We start from the raw sequence: 20768 nt of genomic DNA on the forward strand, positions 1-20768 counted from the left end.
CCTATAAATCATCATACATCTAGAAAGGAGGAGAAGTGGGGTCTTTTAAGAATGATGAAAGGGTTTTACAGTTGATATACGTATTGCGACCCCTTTTCTCCCCTCCCATCCATCTATGGAGTGGTGGGAGAGAGGAGGCTTCCTTGCTGTTTGTGTTTACTCATTCTCCTTTCATAGCCTCTTCAGTGTTGCAAATCGTCAGAGAAATGTTATATACATCTGTAGATACTTAAATTTCATAGGCCATGAAATTTAAGTATCTACACGATACTTTCATGAGTCTTACATGCAACATCATTCCCAAAGGTAGGCGCCTGGCTGGAAAAGGTGGCATTGAGGACAGATCTCTTGCCTCAGCTGTTAAAAACAAACAAACAAACAAAAAAACCCCCAACCAAAACAAAACCCAAAACACAACAGAAAACAAACCAAAACAGAACCACTAAAAACCCCCATAAAACTCCCACAAACAAAAAACCCACAAAAGACTAATTTATTTCTTAGTTCTGAGAATGTAGGATGATAAAACATAAATATTGAACTGACCTCTGTCAGTGTTGTGCCTTTAAATCACCTGTCAAAATAGCAGCCGAAAGTCCCAGATGAGCCCTGGCCACCATTCAGTTACTCACCTTCTCAAGGATACTAATGCAAGGAACACACATCAATATATACATGAAGAGACCAGTTATTGTGCAGTGGGTATAATTTTTGTACAATACATGTGGTTCCTCAAGTAGCTGCACTTAACTGAGTTCAGTTACCTGCCATCCATCTATTTTTCAGAATTCCTAGGTATTTTAGCTTTTGAATTCAGAGGGAGGATTGAACTGCTTCTGGTTACACCCTCTCATAGGAGCATAAGGGAATATATGACGTGTACAGAAACAGCGCACATTCCTGTTTTAACTGCTCCAGTGCTATTAGGGATTCTGCAGTGGCACCATTTCAAAGAAACACTTTTACTGTAGCATATTTTTCCATTGCTTTATCAAAATTTATGTGTTCACAATATTTTATTTTCAAAGCACCAGATTTTTTAAATGTTTCTGTGCTTTTATTTAACTACATTTTCTGGAGCAGGTATGCTTACTGATTTGTATAGCATCGCCTTTGTCATTACCTAATAAAGTGCAAGATACGTAAGTTGGAGAGGCCATTATGAATAAAAACCCAACAACAGAGGTTCACTATCAAACTGTTTAGCTCTGATTTATACAGTTTCAGGCAAAATAAGAAAAAATACTTTGGTATTTGTAGCAAATGCCAAAATAGAATCAATGCAGTATTGTTCACCTAGTTAAAATTGCAAAATCCAGGAAATGCAAACATTAGGTTTCCAACAGCAACATTAACTTGGACTCTTTGCATATCCTGTGTTTTCCTGGTATACATTAAGACATAAAGTAATGTATTAAGCTGCGAGTTGAACAAGAAAAACAGAAAAAGTTCTTCATGTATGTAACACTGCCAAGTGCAGTTCTGTTACCATTTGTGTTTATTGACCTTTTATAATTTTAAGTTATTTTCTTCATAGAGATTGAATATGGGTTTTTTTGGCCAAATGAAGTGAAATCTGAGAGCTTGTCTTGACTGCAGTGTGAATTTGACATACGGTTTTCTCTTTGCTTTGAGTCCTACTCTTCTTCATCCATCAGTATCTCAGATTTTAATTAAGTGGCTTTTAAAGTTGAAAATATGAATTGAATCTCAGAGGCTAGTACTCTGATTGCAGTGGGAATGTAACTTAAGCTATATAGGTTGGCAAGACAACTTACAATTAATTCTAATTGATCTATTTTCTGCTAATTAAATTTGTACATAACTAAAATGTGCAGGGCGACTTTACTCATAGGATAAATCAAGCGTAAATTATTGTAATAAAGATTAACTCAAACTGTATCTCTTCTGAATTACAATGTATAACTTTGGAAAGTATATGTATAATTGGTTCCAAAATTTTTAGGGAGTATTCCAGATGTTACTGAGTGTTGATTATATGTAACTCGGAACACAGGGAAAGTCCTGCTCTGAGGGTGGTTCCAGCCTGGAGATGGTGCAGAGCTGCGGACAGAAAAATCTCCACATTTGATCTGTTCCTATCTGCAGTTGCTTGCATGTGTCATGAACAAAGTTTCTTGCCTGGGTGAACTAGGCTAATCCATGTTCTAGAAGAAAGGGAGGAACTTTAAAAGAGATATTTGGAGGGCTGTAAAGCAGGGACTTGGTGGTCAATAGATTTGGGAAGTCAATCTGTGTTTGGAAAGTAATAGTCTGAAAAATAGAGAGGGACATTAGGGCTGGGGCAGTGGCGGGACAGGAGTGGAAATGGAGACAGGAAAAAGTGAAAACTGTAAGGAAAGTAAAAGCAAAGTATCAGGAGGTGGGGATGTTTGTAAAGAGAGGGGTAAAAGTTCTGTTAGTGGAGGATCATGAATTTATGACAAGAACAGTGAGTACATAGCAGTGTCACCCAGGGAAGGGGTAAGATGGATATGATGTGAAGCAAGAAACTGCAAGGTGGAATTGGGACAGTAAGGTCTGAGAGGAGGGGGCTTCGCTCCTAGAAAAAGGGAAATGGAGTAAATGAAGATAACTAAAATAAAACCAGAAGGAAGTGTGTCCTGGGTGACAGATCACACCATGGGATCAATGCGGTGGCGCTCCCAGAGCTTGCCAAAGAGGAAGAGGAGGAGGGAAGGGTGTGATGGAGGAGAGCTTTGCAGTGGCATTTGGGAGTTAGATGGAATTGCAGGACTGAAGGGTGAAGAACGAACGGCCACAGGGAGCTTCCATGGAGGAACAGAAGGCTGCAAAGGGTGTCTGGTGTTCTTGATGTACCAGCAGTGCAGAGGCTCTGGAATGTGTCATTGCCTGGCTATTCAGCTTCACCTGTGTTTTCTTCCACAAGCTTAGCATCCCAAAGAAATTTGGCTCAAAGAGCTTGTAAACTTCTGGAAATCAAACACACATATTTTCTCTAACTAGCTCTCTGTCCATATGTAGTACTTTGTTTTTACTGTGCATGTGTACACATAAGGAAGTTTTTTGTTACTTACACTCAAGATGAAACTAATAAATTACCACTTAATGAATCAAAAATTTTTCCAAAATTGACCTAAAGGCATATACTTCTCAGATTGCTCATATTAAAGTGAGGTTTATTCTGCTTTTGCTCTCGAAAAAAAAATACATATTTTTTAAATTATTCATTCATTTGTCTCTTCCCTTTATCCATCTTCTCTATCTAAAAAATAAATCATATTTTGACAGAAGTGGATTATGGAACATTATGCTGAACAAAGGAGAAGTGTTCAGAAGATTAGTTAATCTGGAAGAGAAGGGATGGTCAAAGCTTCCGTAATAAAATACGGAAGCATTGTAAAATACCTGTCCCTTATTTGGCTCTAGAGGAGTACAAAATTTTGAGTTGAAAAAATAACATTGTAGGGGATGTTTTGACTTTGAAGTAACAGTATTTGAATATATATATTTCTGAGGATGACCTCAGTTGATGCATGCATTTTTTGTTGAGCCACAGCACTATGAAGTAAATTACATTGTTGGCACAAATACTTGGCCACACTATTTAAATACATCAATTAAACATTTACTATTTTATTAAGCATGGCCTTAATCCTGGTTTTATTTATATCAGAGATTTTCCATCTGCTTTTGTAGATGAGGGATCAAACTGCATTATAATACTATTAAAATACGGAGTATATTCCTAAAATTAGAGTTGTAGAGCCCTTTGGTGCAAAGTATGTGTAATTGTTAGGGAGCACTGAGGTGATCATTGCAGCAGGTTTTGCTGTACTTTCTCACTTATAGAAAATGTTAAAGTTGTCGATTTTTTCCAGTACTTTGGGGGGCCAGTAAGGTTTATTATTTACTGTGCTTAGTTAAATTTTTCAAAGAGACTGTCAAGAAACGATGCCAGGACAAAACTATTTGTGCAGGTAATTAATGTAGAGGCTGTGGTACCTGCTGACAGGTATTTTCCAAGAAAAAGAATGGTTTGCCGCTAGGGGAAAAGTGTTAAAAATGTGCCCCAACCAGTAACTCAAACCAAAAGAGCAACCTTTGATCTGTGACACAGTTTATGTCACATTTTAATGAATAGCTTTATTAAACTGGTTTATTAAACTAATATTATTCTGTCAGTTGGTACATTTTACTTGCAGAAAATTGGATCTAAGGGTATCTGACATCAACTACAGTGATGCTGTTTTAAATTAAACTGGTAGTTTTAGCAATGTATGTAAAAGAATGTTTTCATGCATTTGAAGGAATGTGCTCAGTTCCAGCACTGACATTTAAAATCTGAGTCTGGACAGAGCTCATGTAGGGATTTTTGTGTTAAAGACAGGGAAGGTGCAGGTTGCACTCAGTCTTGCTGCTGTTGCACTATTGCTGCTTACTGAACGTATTTCATTTGCAGCACAGTTATGTTTTAATGCAGCAAGGATCTGTCTAAAACTTTTAATGTACAATAGATCATAATTAATATATAAATTAAATCTGTATTGCCTACAAGATATTTTATATTTTAGTAAATCCCATGTTTTGTTTCATTTTTAGTTCTACATTAGATTGACTCATTGAAATAATGTACTTTACAGTTGTATTTGAAGAGGGTTTAGATAAAGGTGTTATGTAGATAAACAGGTTTTGTGTTGTGGTCCCCATCTGGGTGAAGGAATATCATGGGGGGGAAAACAGTCTGGAAGAAGAAAATTAGGGTATCAATTTCAGTGTTGCTATTGGAGTGTCTACAGAAGTGAGATTTTTCCAGTTGACACAGGATTAAGCTCTTCAAGAGGAGTTATTGCTCAGGTTCTGAAGGAAGCAAATCTTATGCTTGTGCTGACTTTTTCCCTCTCCTGCCTGTCTTCTGAGCTTTTTGAACAAATGCAGTCAAACATGACAGAAGAGAAAAGATCTCAATATATGAGTTTCTGGCATGTTTTTGGAAATGGGTGGGCAGGTAGTGATTGGAGTTGTGTGTCTTCTCTTAATGATCCAGTGAGGGAAGGGTTTCGTGGGAGCTAATCCTTGAAGAGGAAGAGAATGGAATTATGAAGGCCCAAACATGTAGCCTAGGCACAACAGTCAGGAAGGCCACTAGAAATCAGCCTTGCTTTGTTCTGGTGTTGATCAAACTTCTCATTGTAGTGAGACCTGAGCACTCTCGGACATAACCACCCCAGACGAGTGAACACTGAGATTAGTAACCACCGTAGTTTTGTTTGTCAGTACTTGGCTTCTTCAATACTCTCTTGTTTTATTGCTAGTTGTTAGTTTTATCATTTAGATAACCTTTTTTGTCGATTTATAAAAAATTTCTGTTAAGTAGAAACTAGAGAGATGTCTTTTCTGATGCATTGGGTCTTCACAGTTAAATTTGAGCCATGGAGGTACAAGGCACCCTACAAGATACAATGAGTTCAGAGCTATGGGTTTTCCAAACTGTATATTTGTTAAAAATGTCCCCGCAAATGTGTAAGTTTATATGTCAAGTGCTTATACATTATCAATGGATGATTAAAAGTGTCTAAATTCTCATCTGTTATTCTCAAAGCCTTTTAATGAAGTGAGGTTGTTTCTAACATCCCTGTGGTGTAAGTTAAGCAAAAGGGGTAACACTGATAGAACATTATACAGAAAAAATATGCAGAAGCCTTAAATTCTTCTGATGCCTGAAGATTGATATGATGGCAAGACCAGGAGAAAGTTAGTGAAGGCAGCTGCTTTTGATTTCAATTTGGGAGAGTCCGTCTTCTCTATGTTGGTGTATTAGTTACTAACATGTGGTAGTTGCCATAGATATTCCTTTTTTTTTTTTTTCTTTTGTTGGACTCTATACCCACCCAGAGTGTTTTGCTGTTTTTTGCCATTCTTTTCATTTCCATTATACCCACAGCCAAATGAGTCAGACGTAGCTGCCTGCTTCTGCAGAGCCTTTGAAGTCCCATCATGTTTGTGCACCTTGTCTCCTCTACGCAGTAATTCCAGTTCAAGATTTTTTTGAAGGTTCCCGTTGACAATGTGCATGTACAGCCTGTAGGGGTGGCTGACCAGCTTTGGAAGCCAGTCAGGAGCCGCAAGGAGGTTCCAGTAGCCTGTCGGAGACCCTGTGATTGAGGAGGTGGGAACTTCCTCAGGAAGTTTAAGGATTCAATAAGATCTCATTACATTACAACTTCCAAAAGAGTAGACTGCCATTTTAAATTCAGATTTCATCTACCAAAACACTTTTGCTTCTCCCAGTCTAGAAAACCTCCTTTGGCAATTTCCTGTGCTGACTAGGTTTTGGAGACTTGTGTTCATGTCCCTAATCATTCAATTACTTGAGGCCCCGTGATGAATACAAGACTGAATGGCTGTCAAATTTCCTGTCTCCACATGAAATCTCTATCTGGTAGTTCAAATACCATTTGCAGGCATGCCCGTTTAGTTGTGGAAATCAAGGTTACAATCTTCATAACTTTAGCATCCTTTAGAAAAACAGGTTGAATGTTTCTTGAATTAAACAACCTGGGTTTACATGTTATTGGTTGTCATGTTGTGTCGTGTGTCGTCCCCCCGTCCCCCCCCACGATTTGTAACATTGATAGGTTCATACTTTTTATGTTTTTACTTGTTTTAAATCAGTCGGAAGTCTTCAGCCTGCTTTTTAAATATGAAGAAAATCAATTTGTATTCATTAAAGTGCCAAAAATACTGAGTAACTTGTAAAATAACCTTTCAGAAATAAATGTTGTGCAGTTTTATTGAGGTTTGGATGGGGAGTCAAAGGTAGAACCAAGAATCCATGTGTGCTGTCTCCAAATGCATGGTGCTTGCCATAAATACAAATTTGAATCAGCTTTCCTACCTCATCTTTTGTAGAAAAATGAACTTGACTGAAATAAAACGCTTGCATGACTAATGGAGTCACTTCCATTCAAAAGCAACAGAGGATGCTAGAAAGAAGCTACTATAGCTAAAATTACTTGGAATGCTGTTCTTCTTGGCACTCTTCAGCTGCCTCCCACCCTCTTGTTTTACCTGACTGCCTCTGTACATCGTTACTAGTCCTCAACTGACAACATGGGTGATTGGGAACGAGATTTATCCCCGCATCCCTTGGTAAGGGGCCTCTCTCATTTGTGGGATATGCAGGAAAATGGTTCCCTTGGAGAGCTGTAATTCTAGGATTTTGCAGTTTTGGCAGTTGTTCCCAGGAGACTTCTGCCCTGCTCCTTGCTATTTGTAATGGGGGGGATCTGGCACCGTGATAACTTACGTCACCTTGATGAACCTGGCGGTGAAGCTAACTAGCACAGTGTCTGGCTTGATGACTGTGTTTGTGTAGCGTGCAGGGGTTATCAAAAGGTGGGCACGGAAACATTCCTGGGCCTTCTACAGACAGCTTGGGGGCTGGTTGCTTGTTTTGGGTTTTTATATTGGTCCTTCGACGGGAAAGCCCTAGAAATACAAATGTCTCTCATCACGCGAGGAAATACCGGCGGAAACGGTTAAAACTTGGTAACCTGTTATTCCCCTTTCACCAATGATTAATTTTAAAGTTTAAATAACTGGGAGTCGAAGTACTTGGCGTAGTCGGGCCGAGGCGCGGTGCCGCTGCCGCCGGGCCGGTGGGCGCTGCGGGCCCCGTGGCCGCTAGGGGGCAGGCGCGGCGCGGCGGCGCTCGGGGCCCGCCGGGGCTCGGCGCGTATCGCGGGGCCGCACGTCCGCCGCTGTTTCCACACGGCGGGTGCCAGCAAAACCCGATACAGTGTGATATATAGAAGCAAGGTACAACTGGAATAATGAAATTTCAAAAATAAGCCCTTTTTAAAGGCTGGTTGTAACAGTCCTGCTGGGTATTGTAAATGCCTCAGGTGCACTTGATACTGCTGTTACGTTCCTGGCGTTGGCTTCTAATTTTTATGGAAAGATGGATTGAACTTCAATTTAAGAATATTCGGTAATCCCTCTCAGGACATACTGTAACAGCTGGTATTTCTGTGTTGCGGCAAATCGATTCCATACAGCAGTCAGCAATGCCTATGGCTGGGCTCCGGCAAAAACTTCCAAAGCATTTTAAATAAAGCGAGCCAAAGAAAATAACATCATCACTGCAAAAATGTAGCTTAATTTGCAAGTTAGAAAAAAAAAAAAAAGTCCCCGTTCCATTCCAGCAAAATATTAAGCATTTTACTGGTAAGGATTTCATCAGGTCATTTATTTTTCATTAATATATATTTAGGATCTGGGGGGAATAACTTTATGCCGTATATGTTTCTTAAATAATAAGGAGCTTGATTTTTTTTATATTGAATGACTTACTGTGAAATAAAGAAAAATAAGGAAAATGATTGAGTTAAAATACATGATGTGTATGTAGATTACAAGACTACGTTTCGCAATGAACTTTTTCAAGGAACCTGAATTTCTGATTAATAATAATGCAGGTATAACGAGAATGCTTTGCATGTGTGTGTTTTGGTTTTTTTTAATCGATGAAAGTACTTTAAGTTGCATAAAAATCAAACCATTAATAGTAAATTGTTTTGTTTTAACTGGTTTCTTATATGCGTGAAAACTAAAAATGCCTCCACCCTTTGTATGGCTGTAGTGGTGTGCTCATGCTGGGGACTGTAAGTGAGCTTAGAACATGACTTCTCCTTTATGGTACTTGTATGTGTTAAAAAGAAAACAAGAAGAATTAATGGAAAGTGAATATGTTTCCTCTTAATTGGTACAGTGTGTCCTTGGCTATGATGTCTTTTTTTTTTTTCTTTTTTCATTTTTTTAATCTGCACCCTGGCTAGCTTTGCATATAGATGTTTTACAACATTGTCATTATAAGATGTGAAAACTCTGAAATGCTTAATTTCCCGATCTCTATTTTAAATTTTAAGCTAAGGGACTTTGTGCTGATTTGATGAATGTAAATATATTTATTTGGAAGCTGATGTTTTTTAAGTAAGAAGTTACTTTTTTTCTTCACCACAAACTTCTGTAACTGAAAAACCTCCAAAACCCTAAAACAATCTTAATAGATAGGTTTTTAAGTTTTATTCAGCCCTTTTCATCATAGAAGTTATCCGGGGCTGTAACTTGTGCAGTACTTACCGCCTTAAAGAAAAAAAAAAAAAAAAAAAAAAAAACCAAAACAGAAAACCAGATTTACTGGAGTTTGAAAGCTGACATGCTGAATCTTTCTTTGGGTAAACGCTTAGGAGAAGAAAAAAAAAAACACTCAACTTTAAAAAGTTGCCAGACTATTTAAACTATAGGCTTATGCCTAGGGATGAATTAACAACTAGCTTGTATCTAACAATTGATTTAAAACTTACTAAACAAAATCTTGTGGATGGCCCTTAATATGTTGCAATACTTTTAGCAATGTGGGGTTTGGGTTTTTGGTTTTTGTTTGGTTAGGTTTTTTTTTTTTTGTGAAAAACAAATTTTGAACAGCATACGGTGTTTACAGCACCTGTATATTACTCTTCCACAAGACTGTTGCCAAGAGCAAATGTGTCCAAAATATGCGCTTTCAGAGCCAAGATGACTTAAAAAGTCATTCTGATTAATATGAATGTGTTGAAAAAAACCCAACAAACCAACGAAAAACAAACCACCAGCAGCAAAATGCTCTTCTGTTTGTTTATTTTCTTATGCTAAATCAGAACTCTGCTACTTACTTTCTTCAAGGATCCTTTTGGTGTACTGAAATCTGGAGAAAACCCTTGTTTTCTGGTAACCTCTACTTCCCCCTCTCCTTTCCTTCTCCCTGTAAACACACCAGCCTCTGCCCTGCTATTAGTAAACATTTCCAGTCTTAACTCTGAATTTCTTTTCACAAGTTTGTGTTCCAGTTTCATGTTTTAATGTGCTTGAATCTAAATACTTTCACTTATATTTGAAATTGTTTTTTAATTTTGTTACATTTGCTCTGAATTTTCCTCAAGAAATGGTTAAAAGAGAGACCCAAAATTTAGTATCAGTGGGCCTATGCAATTATTAATAAATATGTCTTAAAAAATACTGGCTTTGTAGTAATGAATTACAGAAAAAATCACAGAATCACACAATCACAGAGTAGTCAGGATTTAAAAGGATCTCTCTGCATGATAATGGTTCCGTCAACTCTGTGAATCAAAACTGCTGTTTACCTTTGAAAAGTCTTTGCACCAGTCCTGCTTTTTACAACTTCAGTTAAAATTTGGATTATATTTCCAGATTACGGATACAAATTGCATGTCAGATCCTAAATGAACTGAAAACAATTGAAAGGAGGTTAAGTAGAAACTCTGAATAAATAACCATGCTAGTAAGCAAAAAATTTTTTTCTGGGATAAGTAGTAGCAAAATGTGAGTGATTTATATTATTAACTGTTTTATTAAAATAACACTAGACTTTATTTCCAAAATACCTGACACACTAGAGTTAGAGTATAATTAACATGAGAGAAATGTGTTAATTATTTTTACAGCAGAATGGGAATATAGGCTAGACTGAAGAAAGCAAAACTTTTTTCACTTGGGGGAAAATCTTAACAATCATAAATAAATGCAAAGCACTTTGTAAATAACTGCAGCTAACCAAATCCAGTCTTTATCACAAAATAAGGTTTTGATTTAAGAGTCTCAAAACAGCATTCTTAATTGCAAAATTCTGTTTCTGTTCTTTCTAGGAGAAACTGGGGGATAGCATAAATCTTCAAAGACAACTTGGCTGCAAGCAGTTAAACTGAAATTAACTTCTGCCTTCTGGCTGCAGAGCCCTAGTCTGACGTTCCTGTGTGATACTCTGCAGACTAAATCATGCCAGCGTTATCAACTGGATCTGGAAGTGACACAGGTACGCAAGCCAAGGAGGACTGCATGTTTCCTCCAGATCTTATTTGTTAAGTCTACGGTCTCTATTTCAAGAAATCATCAAATAAGATAATTAATTACAGTCTCAACAGATGCTTAATTTCAGACTTTAAACGTAACCTTTTCTCTCTGAAGTTAATTTAGATATATGAAACACTACAGGTAAAATTAATTTTTACAAGTCCCACCACCACCTTCTTCCCCTCCACCCCCAAACGCCAAAAAAGGACAACTCCAAACAGATATTATATATGGATCTGAAGAATTTGGATTCACCTCTGAGCATTGTTTCTACAATGTTAACTTGAAAAAAAAAGGGGGGTGGGGTGTGTGGAGGAAGAAGATGATATCATACATGCCTTAACATTTGCAGCAGTCTAGACTATCCCCTCTGTGAGTTACAGTTATCAGTGGAGTTATTTCTGAACACAGACTATTTAGTTTTGACACTTCTTTAACAAATTAGGAGAAGAAAAATATTGTCTCAAGTTTTCTTCCTTCCCTCGCCTTCCACGTCAAGAGTCCAGTTCCTATCACTGACTACAGGCAGCGGGAGTGCAGATGTGCAGCTTTCCACAGTATTCACCTTCTCTGTTGCAATATTAGGCTATATTCAGAGGTTAAATCTTATCTTGCTGTTACGCTCTGTCTGACAGTATTTTTATTCTTGTTCTAAGGACAACTAAAGTTAGTATTTTTGTTTGATGGTGTTCGGTAAATAGATGATCTGGCTGAGGTTACAATACAAAGATCCCTGCTTTCCACCCCTGTGCTGCTTATTCTAGATCACATACCTTGCTATTCTAGATCACACAGCTTTATGTAGTAATAGGAGGATCTTGAAAACAGAAGAGGGAGATGTCAAGTCAGGAATCAAAAAAATACATATATAAGGAACTGCATTTGATTCTTATTTTAAATAGACTGTACAGTGATGTTTTTTTTTTCTCCTACATCTCAGGGCCATGTAAAATTTCTTAGATGAAAAGATTACTCTTCAGAGTTGTGTATGTGTGTGTGTTTATTACCATAGGGAGGGAGGGGTTTGTTTGTTTTTATTTGCTTTTTATATCTCCCTCTTCCTGTGTTTAACATATTTGACTATCATCTCCCCAAGCTCTAACTCTACGTGCCTTTCTTTTCTCCCCCTTCCCCCATGGAAGTAAGTGCAGTTGAAGCTGTTTAGTATGCTAAAGCTGAATTTTGGAAGATTTGGGTCCATTCTGGATCTTTGCTTTCTTTATCACACAAAATTTTGTGTCTTTCCAAAACACACCTTTCTCTTTTTTTTTTTTTAAATTTTTTTTTTTATTACTTGGCCAGATGCCTTCTGGCGTTTCAGAAGACTCAAGAACCTGTTGAGATGAACAGCAGTGGGATGTGTGATGACTGCTACCTGATGCTAACAATTTTGCTTGTTTCGTTGTTTAAAGGAAGTTAATATCTCCAGAAGTATTTGTCACAGGTGTACTCTCTGAATAAAGAAAAGGGCTCCAAAAAGTGGGAGTGTTTTAAATCTAAATATGTGACAAAATGTCTATAAAACCATGTTTTACTATGCTATTTAATGCATATGATGCTCCAAATACACCTTTAATAATTATGGTGTGTGATAAAGCTCAACTATCTTCACTGTCCCAGGAAATATATAGCAAAATCTACGCACCACTAATGTCTTCCTTTTAAATAATACTGTTTGTTAAATCCAATTTGTTTTCTGCTGCAAGTTGCAAATTGTTTCTTTAAATAAAAGAATTACATTTTTGAAAGAGAAGAAAATTATATCCACTTTCTTTATGGTATTTCCTGATGACGATGATAGGTATTTTAAGTATTTTTTGAATGATTACATGAAACGGTGCTTTCTGTTCTGGTTATGATACAGGTGGTTTCTAATCAGAGTACTGTTTTTGTTCTAGTACTCTCGGATTAAAAAAAAAAAGAGAGAGAAACACACAAAAAATATGGATTTTCTTACCTCTGTTGTTCCTTGGTGGATAGACCAATTCTCCTCCTGCCCTGACAGGATAAACTGGTGTAGTGACATGCATTGATTTGAAACTGCTCTAGTCCATGAGAGGACTATCTGGGATGCTGTGGAATTAGCAAGTCACTTATTGGGGGCCTAAGAAAGATGCACCTTTAGGGTAGCAACACTGCTTCATTTAGCCTGTCTGCTAAGAGTCTGTTTTAGTAACGCATTCAAACAAAACTCCAGCCTAGCTTATTTTTGTGTCTGTTATATCCCAGTGAAGTAAAAGTAAACCTGGATTTAAAAATGAGTGAAAGAATTCATTGAGGACTAGTAAATAGAAATGTATCATCTGTGAATATCGAGAAGTTGCCAAGTCATGGACTACTGGAAACTCAGACACTAGTATGGAAGCATTGATGATTATTTTTTTTTTTTTTTTAATGTAGTCTTAGGCATCAGGCCACTGTCAAAAGCAGGATAGTGTCCATGATGAGCCACGTTTGATCGGACTAAATGTTGACTTACTCGTGTTAATTTTACATTGCTTTTACTTTGTCAACAGACTTTATTAGAGATGTTACCGTACGTGCTTTTGTTATGCCATGTTTTAACCTGTATATTCTTCTGAACACAGACTGTACCTCTTAAATCTGTTTTGAGGCATTTGCCAGACCTTAAATGGTGATAAATCAAAAGCATGGCTACAATATTTGCAATCTTTTGTTTAAAATATTTGTTTTCATTTAGATTCATCAAGCAACATTGAAATTAGTCTTGTACCTTACCAATCTGATCTGGCTTCTTAACTTTAAGACGGAGGGGAAAGGCTTATATGTGCACATGCTTCTTTCTCTTCTACTCTCCGTTAACCATACAGAAACCCTATTTTTATGTGATAATAATAAATATTACTGTTGTTTATAACACATGCATTATCCTGCTCCTCCCTTAAGGTTTATAGTCCTGTCAGTGTCAGGTCAAAGTTATCTTAAAGCAACCATGTTGAATGGAAGGCTGAGCTCCTGCATGAGGCTGCATCTGAGGCTTTTAATATTTTCTGTGTTACAAGTGTCTGCTTTTAAACTCTGTGTGCAGGCCCATCAAATAGAGTCCAAAGACTGAGGAAGACTTGCACTTTGCGCTTGCAGGTAGAGCAAGTCTGTGAGGTCTGGCATTCACTTATCTGATATATTTAGGAAGATTTAAATTTGCAGTCCCAGCTTCACATAAGTTGACGGCAGCTTCATTGCTGACTTTGGTGGAATGGAGATGACATCATTATGCTTAAAGTGTTTTAGCATGAAAAACATCATAAAATTGTTACAGATTTCTTTCTTCTCAACTCTGTATCAAGCTTGCTCAGCTGGTGAGTTTAAAACTGCTTTTCTGTTTGTCCTTAAAAACTAGCGCACGAATGTGCAAAGCAGACTTTGTGTTTTTGATTCATGTATTGTCAGCGGGAAAATCACATTTATGGGCCAAGTTTAGCCACCACGTAAAACTGTGTGAGATTGCTTAAATATAATGAAAGTCAGAAGCAGTTCTTGAATTTGAATATTGTAAATTATAGAAAGAAAAAAAGTGCAGAGCTTACATTTGTTTCTTCTTGGGTGCATATAGGAGCTAATGTTGTGCCAGATAGTGAAGTTTTTTCAGTATTACAAGCCTATAAAACTGAATATGTGTTAGTTTTTTCTAAATTAAAAACCCCAAAGTTTATTGCTAACCATATTGTAAGTTCACACGTCCTTTAAAATATTCCTGGGTTTGGTGTTTTCTTCTCTGTTTTGTAGTAATACAAAATAAATATATTAAATTTGTTTTAAATGGTTGGGTATTTTTCCAAACTGCATTTTTAGTAGTGTATTCTGATTCTTTAAGAAGTATCTTGACCTCTGAAGCTGCATGCTGGTGATGTGGTTATACGGAATACTGGTAGAAATATTTTGTTGGAATGTTATGCTGATTGCTCCATAGTCCACATGGATTACCACCCAGTGAAGTAAGACCACTGCAAGCAATGTGAAGTTCAGAGATGACTTTGCAATCATCTGAACACTGAAAGATGCTGTCCTTTCTTTTACTGGTTTTATATAGATGTCTTCTTATTTACTACTAATGCATTTTTATCAGCTTGCCAGTTTTAACATAATCTTTTCTAAGAATTATTGATAACGAAAAGGATAAAAAGGTGGAGAGAAAAAATAAAACAGTAATAACCTGAAAAAGCTGAGTAGTTGGCTGAGCTGAGAGTGAGACATTGGAAAAGTCTTCAGGGGAAGAAGGACAAATTAAACTCAAGTGGCTAAATATTTTAGCCTTTTAAACCAGTTTTCAGAGTGATGAGGGAGATAGAAATCAGGGAAGTTCTATTTTTAGAGCTTGTTTAAAAAATGTAATAACATAAAATGGTGGCCAAAGAGCTGGACTCATTGTTATGAGATGAAGAGAAAGGGATTTTAGGAGAGTGATGAAGGAAAGATTTCTGGGGGTAGCTCTTCCATCGGAGGCTGCCAGGGCAAAGGCTTGCAGGGTGATTGACTCCTGCTCCAAACTGCTGCTGCTTCCCTGCTGACATGCTGTGGTGGAAACAGAGCAGAGGGAAAGTCTGTGCTCGCCTGGTTCATGCTGTTGCTTACGACTTAGGCATAGGTGTGCCACGCCAAGTCTAGTATGTAAATGCCTTTGGCTGCATCATGATTTCAAGGCTACTAAAATTTCTCACTATGTTGACATGCACAGATATGGCTAAATTTTATTGAACACTGATACGCTAGCAGAGGCAAAATTTATACTGAATTAATAAACAGAGCCAATATTTTACCATGCATTCTTGAATTCTCCCCATCTCTAGCTGCCAGAGGCATTAAATGGCTTTTAGGCTAACATTCATATGAAAGATTTGGGAAACTATGAGACATACAGCTAGCTTTAATGGCTATCAGGTTTAATTTTTTAAAAATATAACTTGCTGGTGTTGGAAAGGGTATTTATTTTGGTATCAACATATTTATGTTGACTGTTGGAAAACTTCAAAGTAGAATGAAATTTCTCTAAACTATTCTGTTTTGCATTAATATTTTATATTATGCTAGGCTGATTCAGCAGTGTGGAATCAGAAAATGTGTGTAATTATATTTACTGATGGTAAGCTCTTTAAAAGTGTTACAGTTCTTGGCCAGAAATTTAAATTCAAATGGTCTGGCAGCTGCAATAATTTTTACCTTTTTTTTTTTTTTTTTTTTTTTAAGCAATGTGTAGTTTTGTGGTAAATTTGAAAGTATGGCAGCCTATATTGTTTCTAACCAGAGGCCTAAATGTATAGCTATGTGTGTTGAACAAAAAGCTTTAATTACACAAATGGTTGACAGTGATGCCAGCTGTCCTTTGCCAAGAGCAGACTGCCATGCTGTACTGCTCGCGTGTATCCATGTCAGCGTCCACGTTAGCTAGCAGAGTGTACATATTCTGTGCATTTACTGTCAGGTGAAAGGTTCTGTGGCTTCTCAGCCCAACATCACATCAAATACTGGCTGATTGAAAAAAAAACCTGCAGCTGTTAAGCTGAAGGAAATCTAGCATTATCAAGAGATAGTGAGAAGCTTCCCTGCTAGCTGTTAGTTGCCTGTTGTGAAACACAGGGGTTCAAATATGATTTTGCTTTCAAAATAACATTGATTTTTAAAAAAACTGAAAAGTGCCTCAATGCAGCATATTAATCTTAGGGATAAACTACTAAATAGTTTATTTTGAACAGTTTGATTTTCTAAACATATTATCAAGATAGGATGATGATGTACTTGACTCTTTAAACTTTCCTATATGCCTCTATAGACTTGTATATCATGTGTATGTGTCAGTATGCACATACAAGTGATTGATGTAGTGGCATAACTTGTTTTGAGTGTTAAACTTTAAACTCAGTCATACAGTGAATCACAACACCAAAATAATATACTGGCATGGTTTTGCCATCAGTACAGCCTAGGATTGTAGGGTTTTTTTTTTTCTACTCTCAAGACACAATATAAAAGGTTGAGATACATAGTAATCAAATTATGTTCTGCTAGTTTTAGGCACAGCTGAGTTGTAACGAGTTTTGGCTTCTGTTGTTAGAAATCCTTATTCATTCTCTTAATGAGATAGTGTCCTCCTTTTGCAGGTGTGCAATGCCACATTTAGTATACCTGGCCACCTCTCCCCAGTGCCAAGTCTCTTAACCTTGCAAACTGTGACTTAAGAGTTAAACATGGTGAGTGTGCCCAGTGACATCCTAGTGCTGGAATGAGTTCTTTCCAGACTGCCTGCCAGGTACTTGCTATTGCCTCCTCTAGTGTTGATGAAGATCTAGATAGAAAAACTAAAGACTCATCGACCTGATGTCTGTACAAAGAAGCAGTCAATTAATCAGGGTTATTCAAGGTGTCATGGTATGCAGCTTCAGGTGAGGAGCCAAGAGTTTTCACAAAAAAAAAAAAAGTCAGATCTTTGTAGGAGCTTTCTACAAGCTGCTTATTAATTTGTGCTTGATAGGTCACTTTAAATCAGTTTTATGTATGTGTTATTCTTGCAGGTAATAGGGGAGCTTTTGAATACTCATGAAAGTACATTTTATGAACTTTCAAAGTATTCTTGTTGACACAGTGTCTAGTAACTACGTTTTGAGGGGTTTTGATTTTGAAGCAGCTTTGATGAGCCATACAAGCAAGAGCTCTGAAGCAACAGCCTTGCCCTGTATGAATGCAAACAGGGATCAACTATTTAACTCGCATCAGAACGTAACGGTATGTGGTATGCTAAATCTGAAATACACATGTTGAGACAAATCCTAAAAGACCAATAACTGTTTCAAACAACTGTGGATTCTTTAGCTCTGGGAGCCAAGTTCCAAAACTAAAGACTTTTCCATTTTGAAGGAAATAATTTTTTTAAGAGTGGTGGGTTTAAATGATTGCTCGCTTTCAACATTTTCTGTCATAATGTTGTTTTAAGGTGGGTTAACAAATTACTGTAGCTTGTAGGAATAAAAATTGGGTACAACTTTTAAGTTAAAAGACTGTATTGCCCTTAGTATGTAATCTTATTCTTTGAGGACAGTTATGGCAAAATTCTTGTTTTCATTAGGAAAAAATAGAACATTGACATTTTTGTTGCTGTGCTATCCATAAGGATTTCAGCATTTTACTTTTTTTGTGAATTAGCAAATAAATCAAAACAAATACTTTTTTTTTTCCAAAGGCGCTATGCACTTCCATGTTGTGATTATCTAGTTACTCAGTATCCTGTACCTTTTGAAAATTGAGATTAACCTTTTTTAAAAAACACTAAACTGCAAAATTAAAAAGAGGTACATACTGGAATGAGTTAATCACTCTGGTTCTGCAAAGAAAAATTGTTAGTCTTTAACTTTTTGCAGTGTCAGGAAGCCCATATGTTCAGTGGAATTACTTAAGAGAACATAAAAAAGAACTATTTGTGGCACATAAAGTTGAGCACATAATGGTCTTTTTACAACTGGAGTCTGATAGGATGGTGCAGTATGTCTATCCTAATACATAAGTGTACTGCATATGTTTTTAGTGGAACCTGTGCATAAATACTGATCTCAAACTTCAGATTCAAATAATATTCAGTATTTGGTGCTAGTGACTGATTTTATTGTGCAGCAGCAAGGATGTCAGAACGAGTGTTTCTTCTGCAATGCTGTTTGCTTTTGTGTAAAGCAAGTGTTGTCTGAGTCTTTATAGAACTGTAAAGTACAGTTCAAATGTGAAAAAATGTCAGCTTGTTATAAATGGCACCAAATGGTGCTGATTATTTTACCTTTGACAAAGTGGAAAATTTAAAGGTTGGTGTGTCCCATTTTATTAATACAATAAAATTTTACAGTGTTGTTCTGGGCTTACATATATGTTCTTTAGTGTTTATTATCCCTTAGTTACTGTAAAAATTTTTGATTCTAAGTCTGGCATCGTTGTTCAGAACGCTAATTCAGGAAATTAATTAACATATGAAAGCAAATGCACATCCATTTGTCTCCATTTCTTTCCTAATGCTAACCAAAACGAAGTTGGTGTTTTCTTGTAATATGCAAGAGTGATGGAACGCAGAGACCATATTTTTTATCATTTAGCACTAGTTTATAGCTTCCACAGACTTGTCCTAATAATGAAGCTATGAAGGATATGACAAGAATGGTGATATTAAATTTCTCTAGACTAACAGTAAATTTTTCCATTCTGATGTCAAGAATGTAGAGCATCTGGAATCTGCAGTGTGAGTGGTTCAGTACGGGAACACTTTCATCAATTGCTTAGCCATTTATTCTCCTCCTAGGAACAAGCAGTCTTCTATAGAATATAACACTACAAAGGAAGCAATTTTCTAGAACTGGAAAAATTCTTTATGTCCTGTTGTTTCTGATTTAAAAGCTTTCCATGTCTGCTTAGTCTTAAATCTTACTACATGTACAAATTTAGCGTACACTTTTTTAAATTGAATTGCCATCATTATACGCCCTCTTCTTCAGACTGAATGAAACTAAATCATATTAATTAGGCTACGGAAAAGCTGAAGATGCTCTGAAGACAGGAACTGCTTAAGTGTGTAAAAAGAAAAAATTGAAATGTGTCTGTTATCTTTTTAAAGAGGGACAGTGCTGGGTTTTCAAATGTAGCTGGATTTTCCTCCTGAAATTATTTCCTTAGTCCAAGGTGGCATAATGCTGCAAGCTTTATTCTGCAGCCATTTTGTCTTACTTGCTCTTGCAACAAGTCCAAAATCTTAGTTTATGACAAGCTGTTGTAAATTTTATTTTTAGATTATGTATGTATGTTTAGATTATCTACATGCATATAGTTTATATGGACTATTTCTGTAGACAAGGTTATCTAGTCATTGTATTTTAATTCCCTGTGGCCCTTTTCTTAGATGAACTGAATTTCATGAAAAGTGTATTGTATGTCCAGTACTAATTTATTACTTTTAAATTTCTTTATTCTTGAATCAGGTAATCAGATTTAATAGACTAAGCACCTTAAAACAACCTCCTCCCCCTTCCACTCTTACAAGAGTTTTATAGTATTCCTGTGTTCAATGTTTGTCTCTTTTTATTGATGTTACATGCTATAGGCTTTTACTTAGTTCACAGAAGTGTTAGATACTGTACCTAATTTATATAACATGCATATAAATAGCAGCATACTAGTACCTAAAACTAGGAGCTCCTTGTTTGTCTGGAATTGACTATCACTGCCACTGGTTTATGTGACCTTTTTGTTTGGTATGGGACTGTTGTTTGGTTTGGAAAGGGCCCTTGTTTCCTTCTCTGTTTCAATGATTTGGGAATGTCCAGAGGTGATTACATTGTGAACTGGGTTTTGGTGTGTTCCCCCCCCCCCACCTCTGCCATGTTGTAGGACTGACCGGACTTACCTCCCCTCTTATAATTGCAAAATAGTCTTACATCTCCATGTTTAAACTCATTGTTAATTTTTTTATGTATGCTCAGGTCTTCTGGGACCTTTGTATAAATGAACTGTTTTTTAAAATTGAAGTAAATGAGTTTTTCTTGTGTAAGTCATGTTTACTTTGCTGAATTTTGACACCTGAAGTATTTTGATACTAGAAAATCCCAGTGGGTATATGATTCCTTTGAAATATAAAAGCCGGTTAAATTTAGGCAAACTAGGCTAAAAAAAAATGACAAGAACCTGAGAAGAATAGCAACAGTGTATTAAAAAGAAGCAATTTTTTTTTTTCTTTGCAAGGTTATTTACAATTTCGCCAATATCAGGCATTAAAAAACCCAGGATTTTCTTTGGCTTTTCATGATTTTTTTTTTTGAACACAACTTCTTGATAATTTTTTAAAAGCTTTTTTGTCTGTGTTTATTTTAATTGTGGGCATATTCCCAAAA

The 20768-nt window shown here is 36.6% G+C and overlaps 1 protein-coding gene across 4 annotated transcripts in view; it reads left to right on the forward strand.

Annotated features, from left to right (window-relative positions):
- The window catches only part of MPP7 (membrane palmitoylated protein 7), a 157633-nt gene that overhangs the window by 32238 nt on the left and 104627 nt on the right, over positions 1-20768 (forward strand). For all 4 annotated transcript variants that reach the window (XM_037385049.1, XM_037385051.1, XM_037385050.1 and 1 more), the window contains one exon: positions 10692-10858. In XM_037385049.1, the coding sequence (XP_037240946.1) occupies positions 10822-10858 (37 nt within the window). In that variant the 5' untranslated portion in view covers positions 10692-10821. The remainder of the gene's footprint in view (positions 1-10691; positions 10859-20768) is intronic.

This window comes from Falco rusticolus, chromosome 4 (assembly GCF_015220075.1).
Source record: "Falco rusticolus isolate bFalRus1 chromosome 4, bFalRus1.pri, whole genome shotgun sequence".
In the NCBI taxonomy this organism is placed as follows: Eukaryota; Metazoa; Chordata; class Aves; order Falconiformes; family Falconidae; genus Falco; species Falco rusticolus.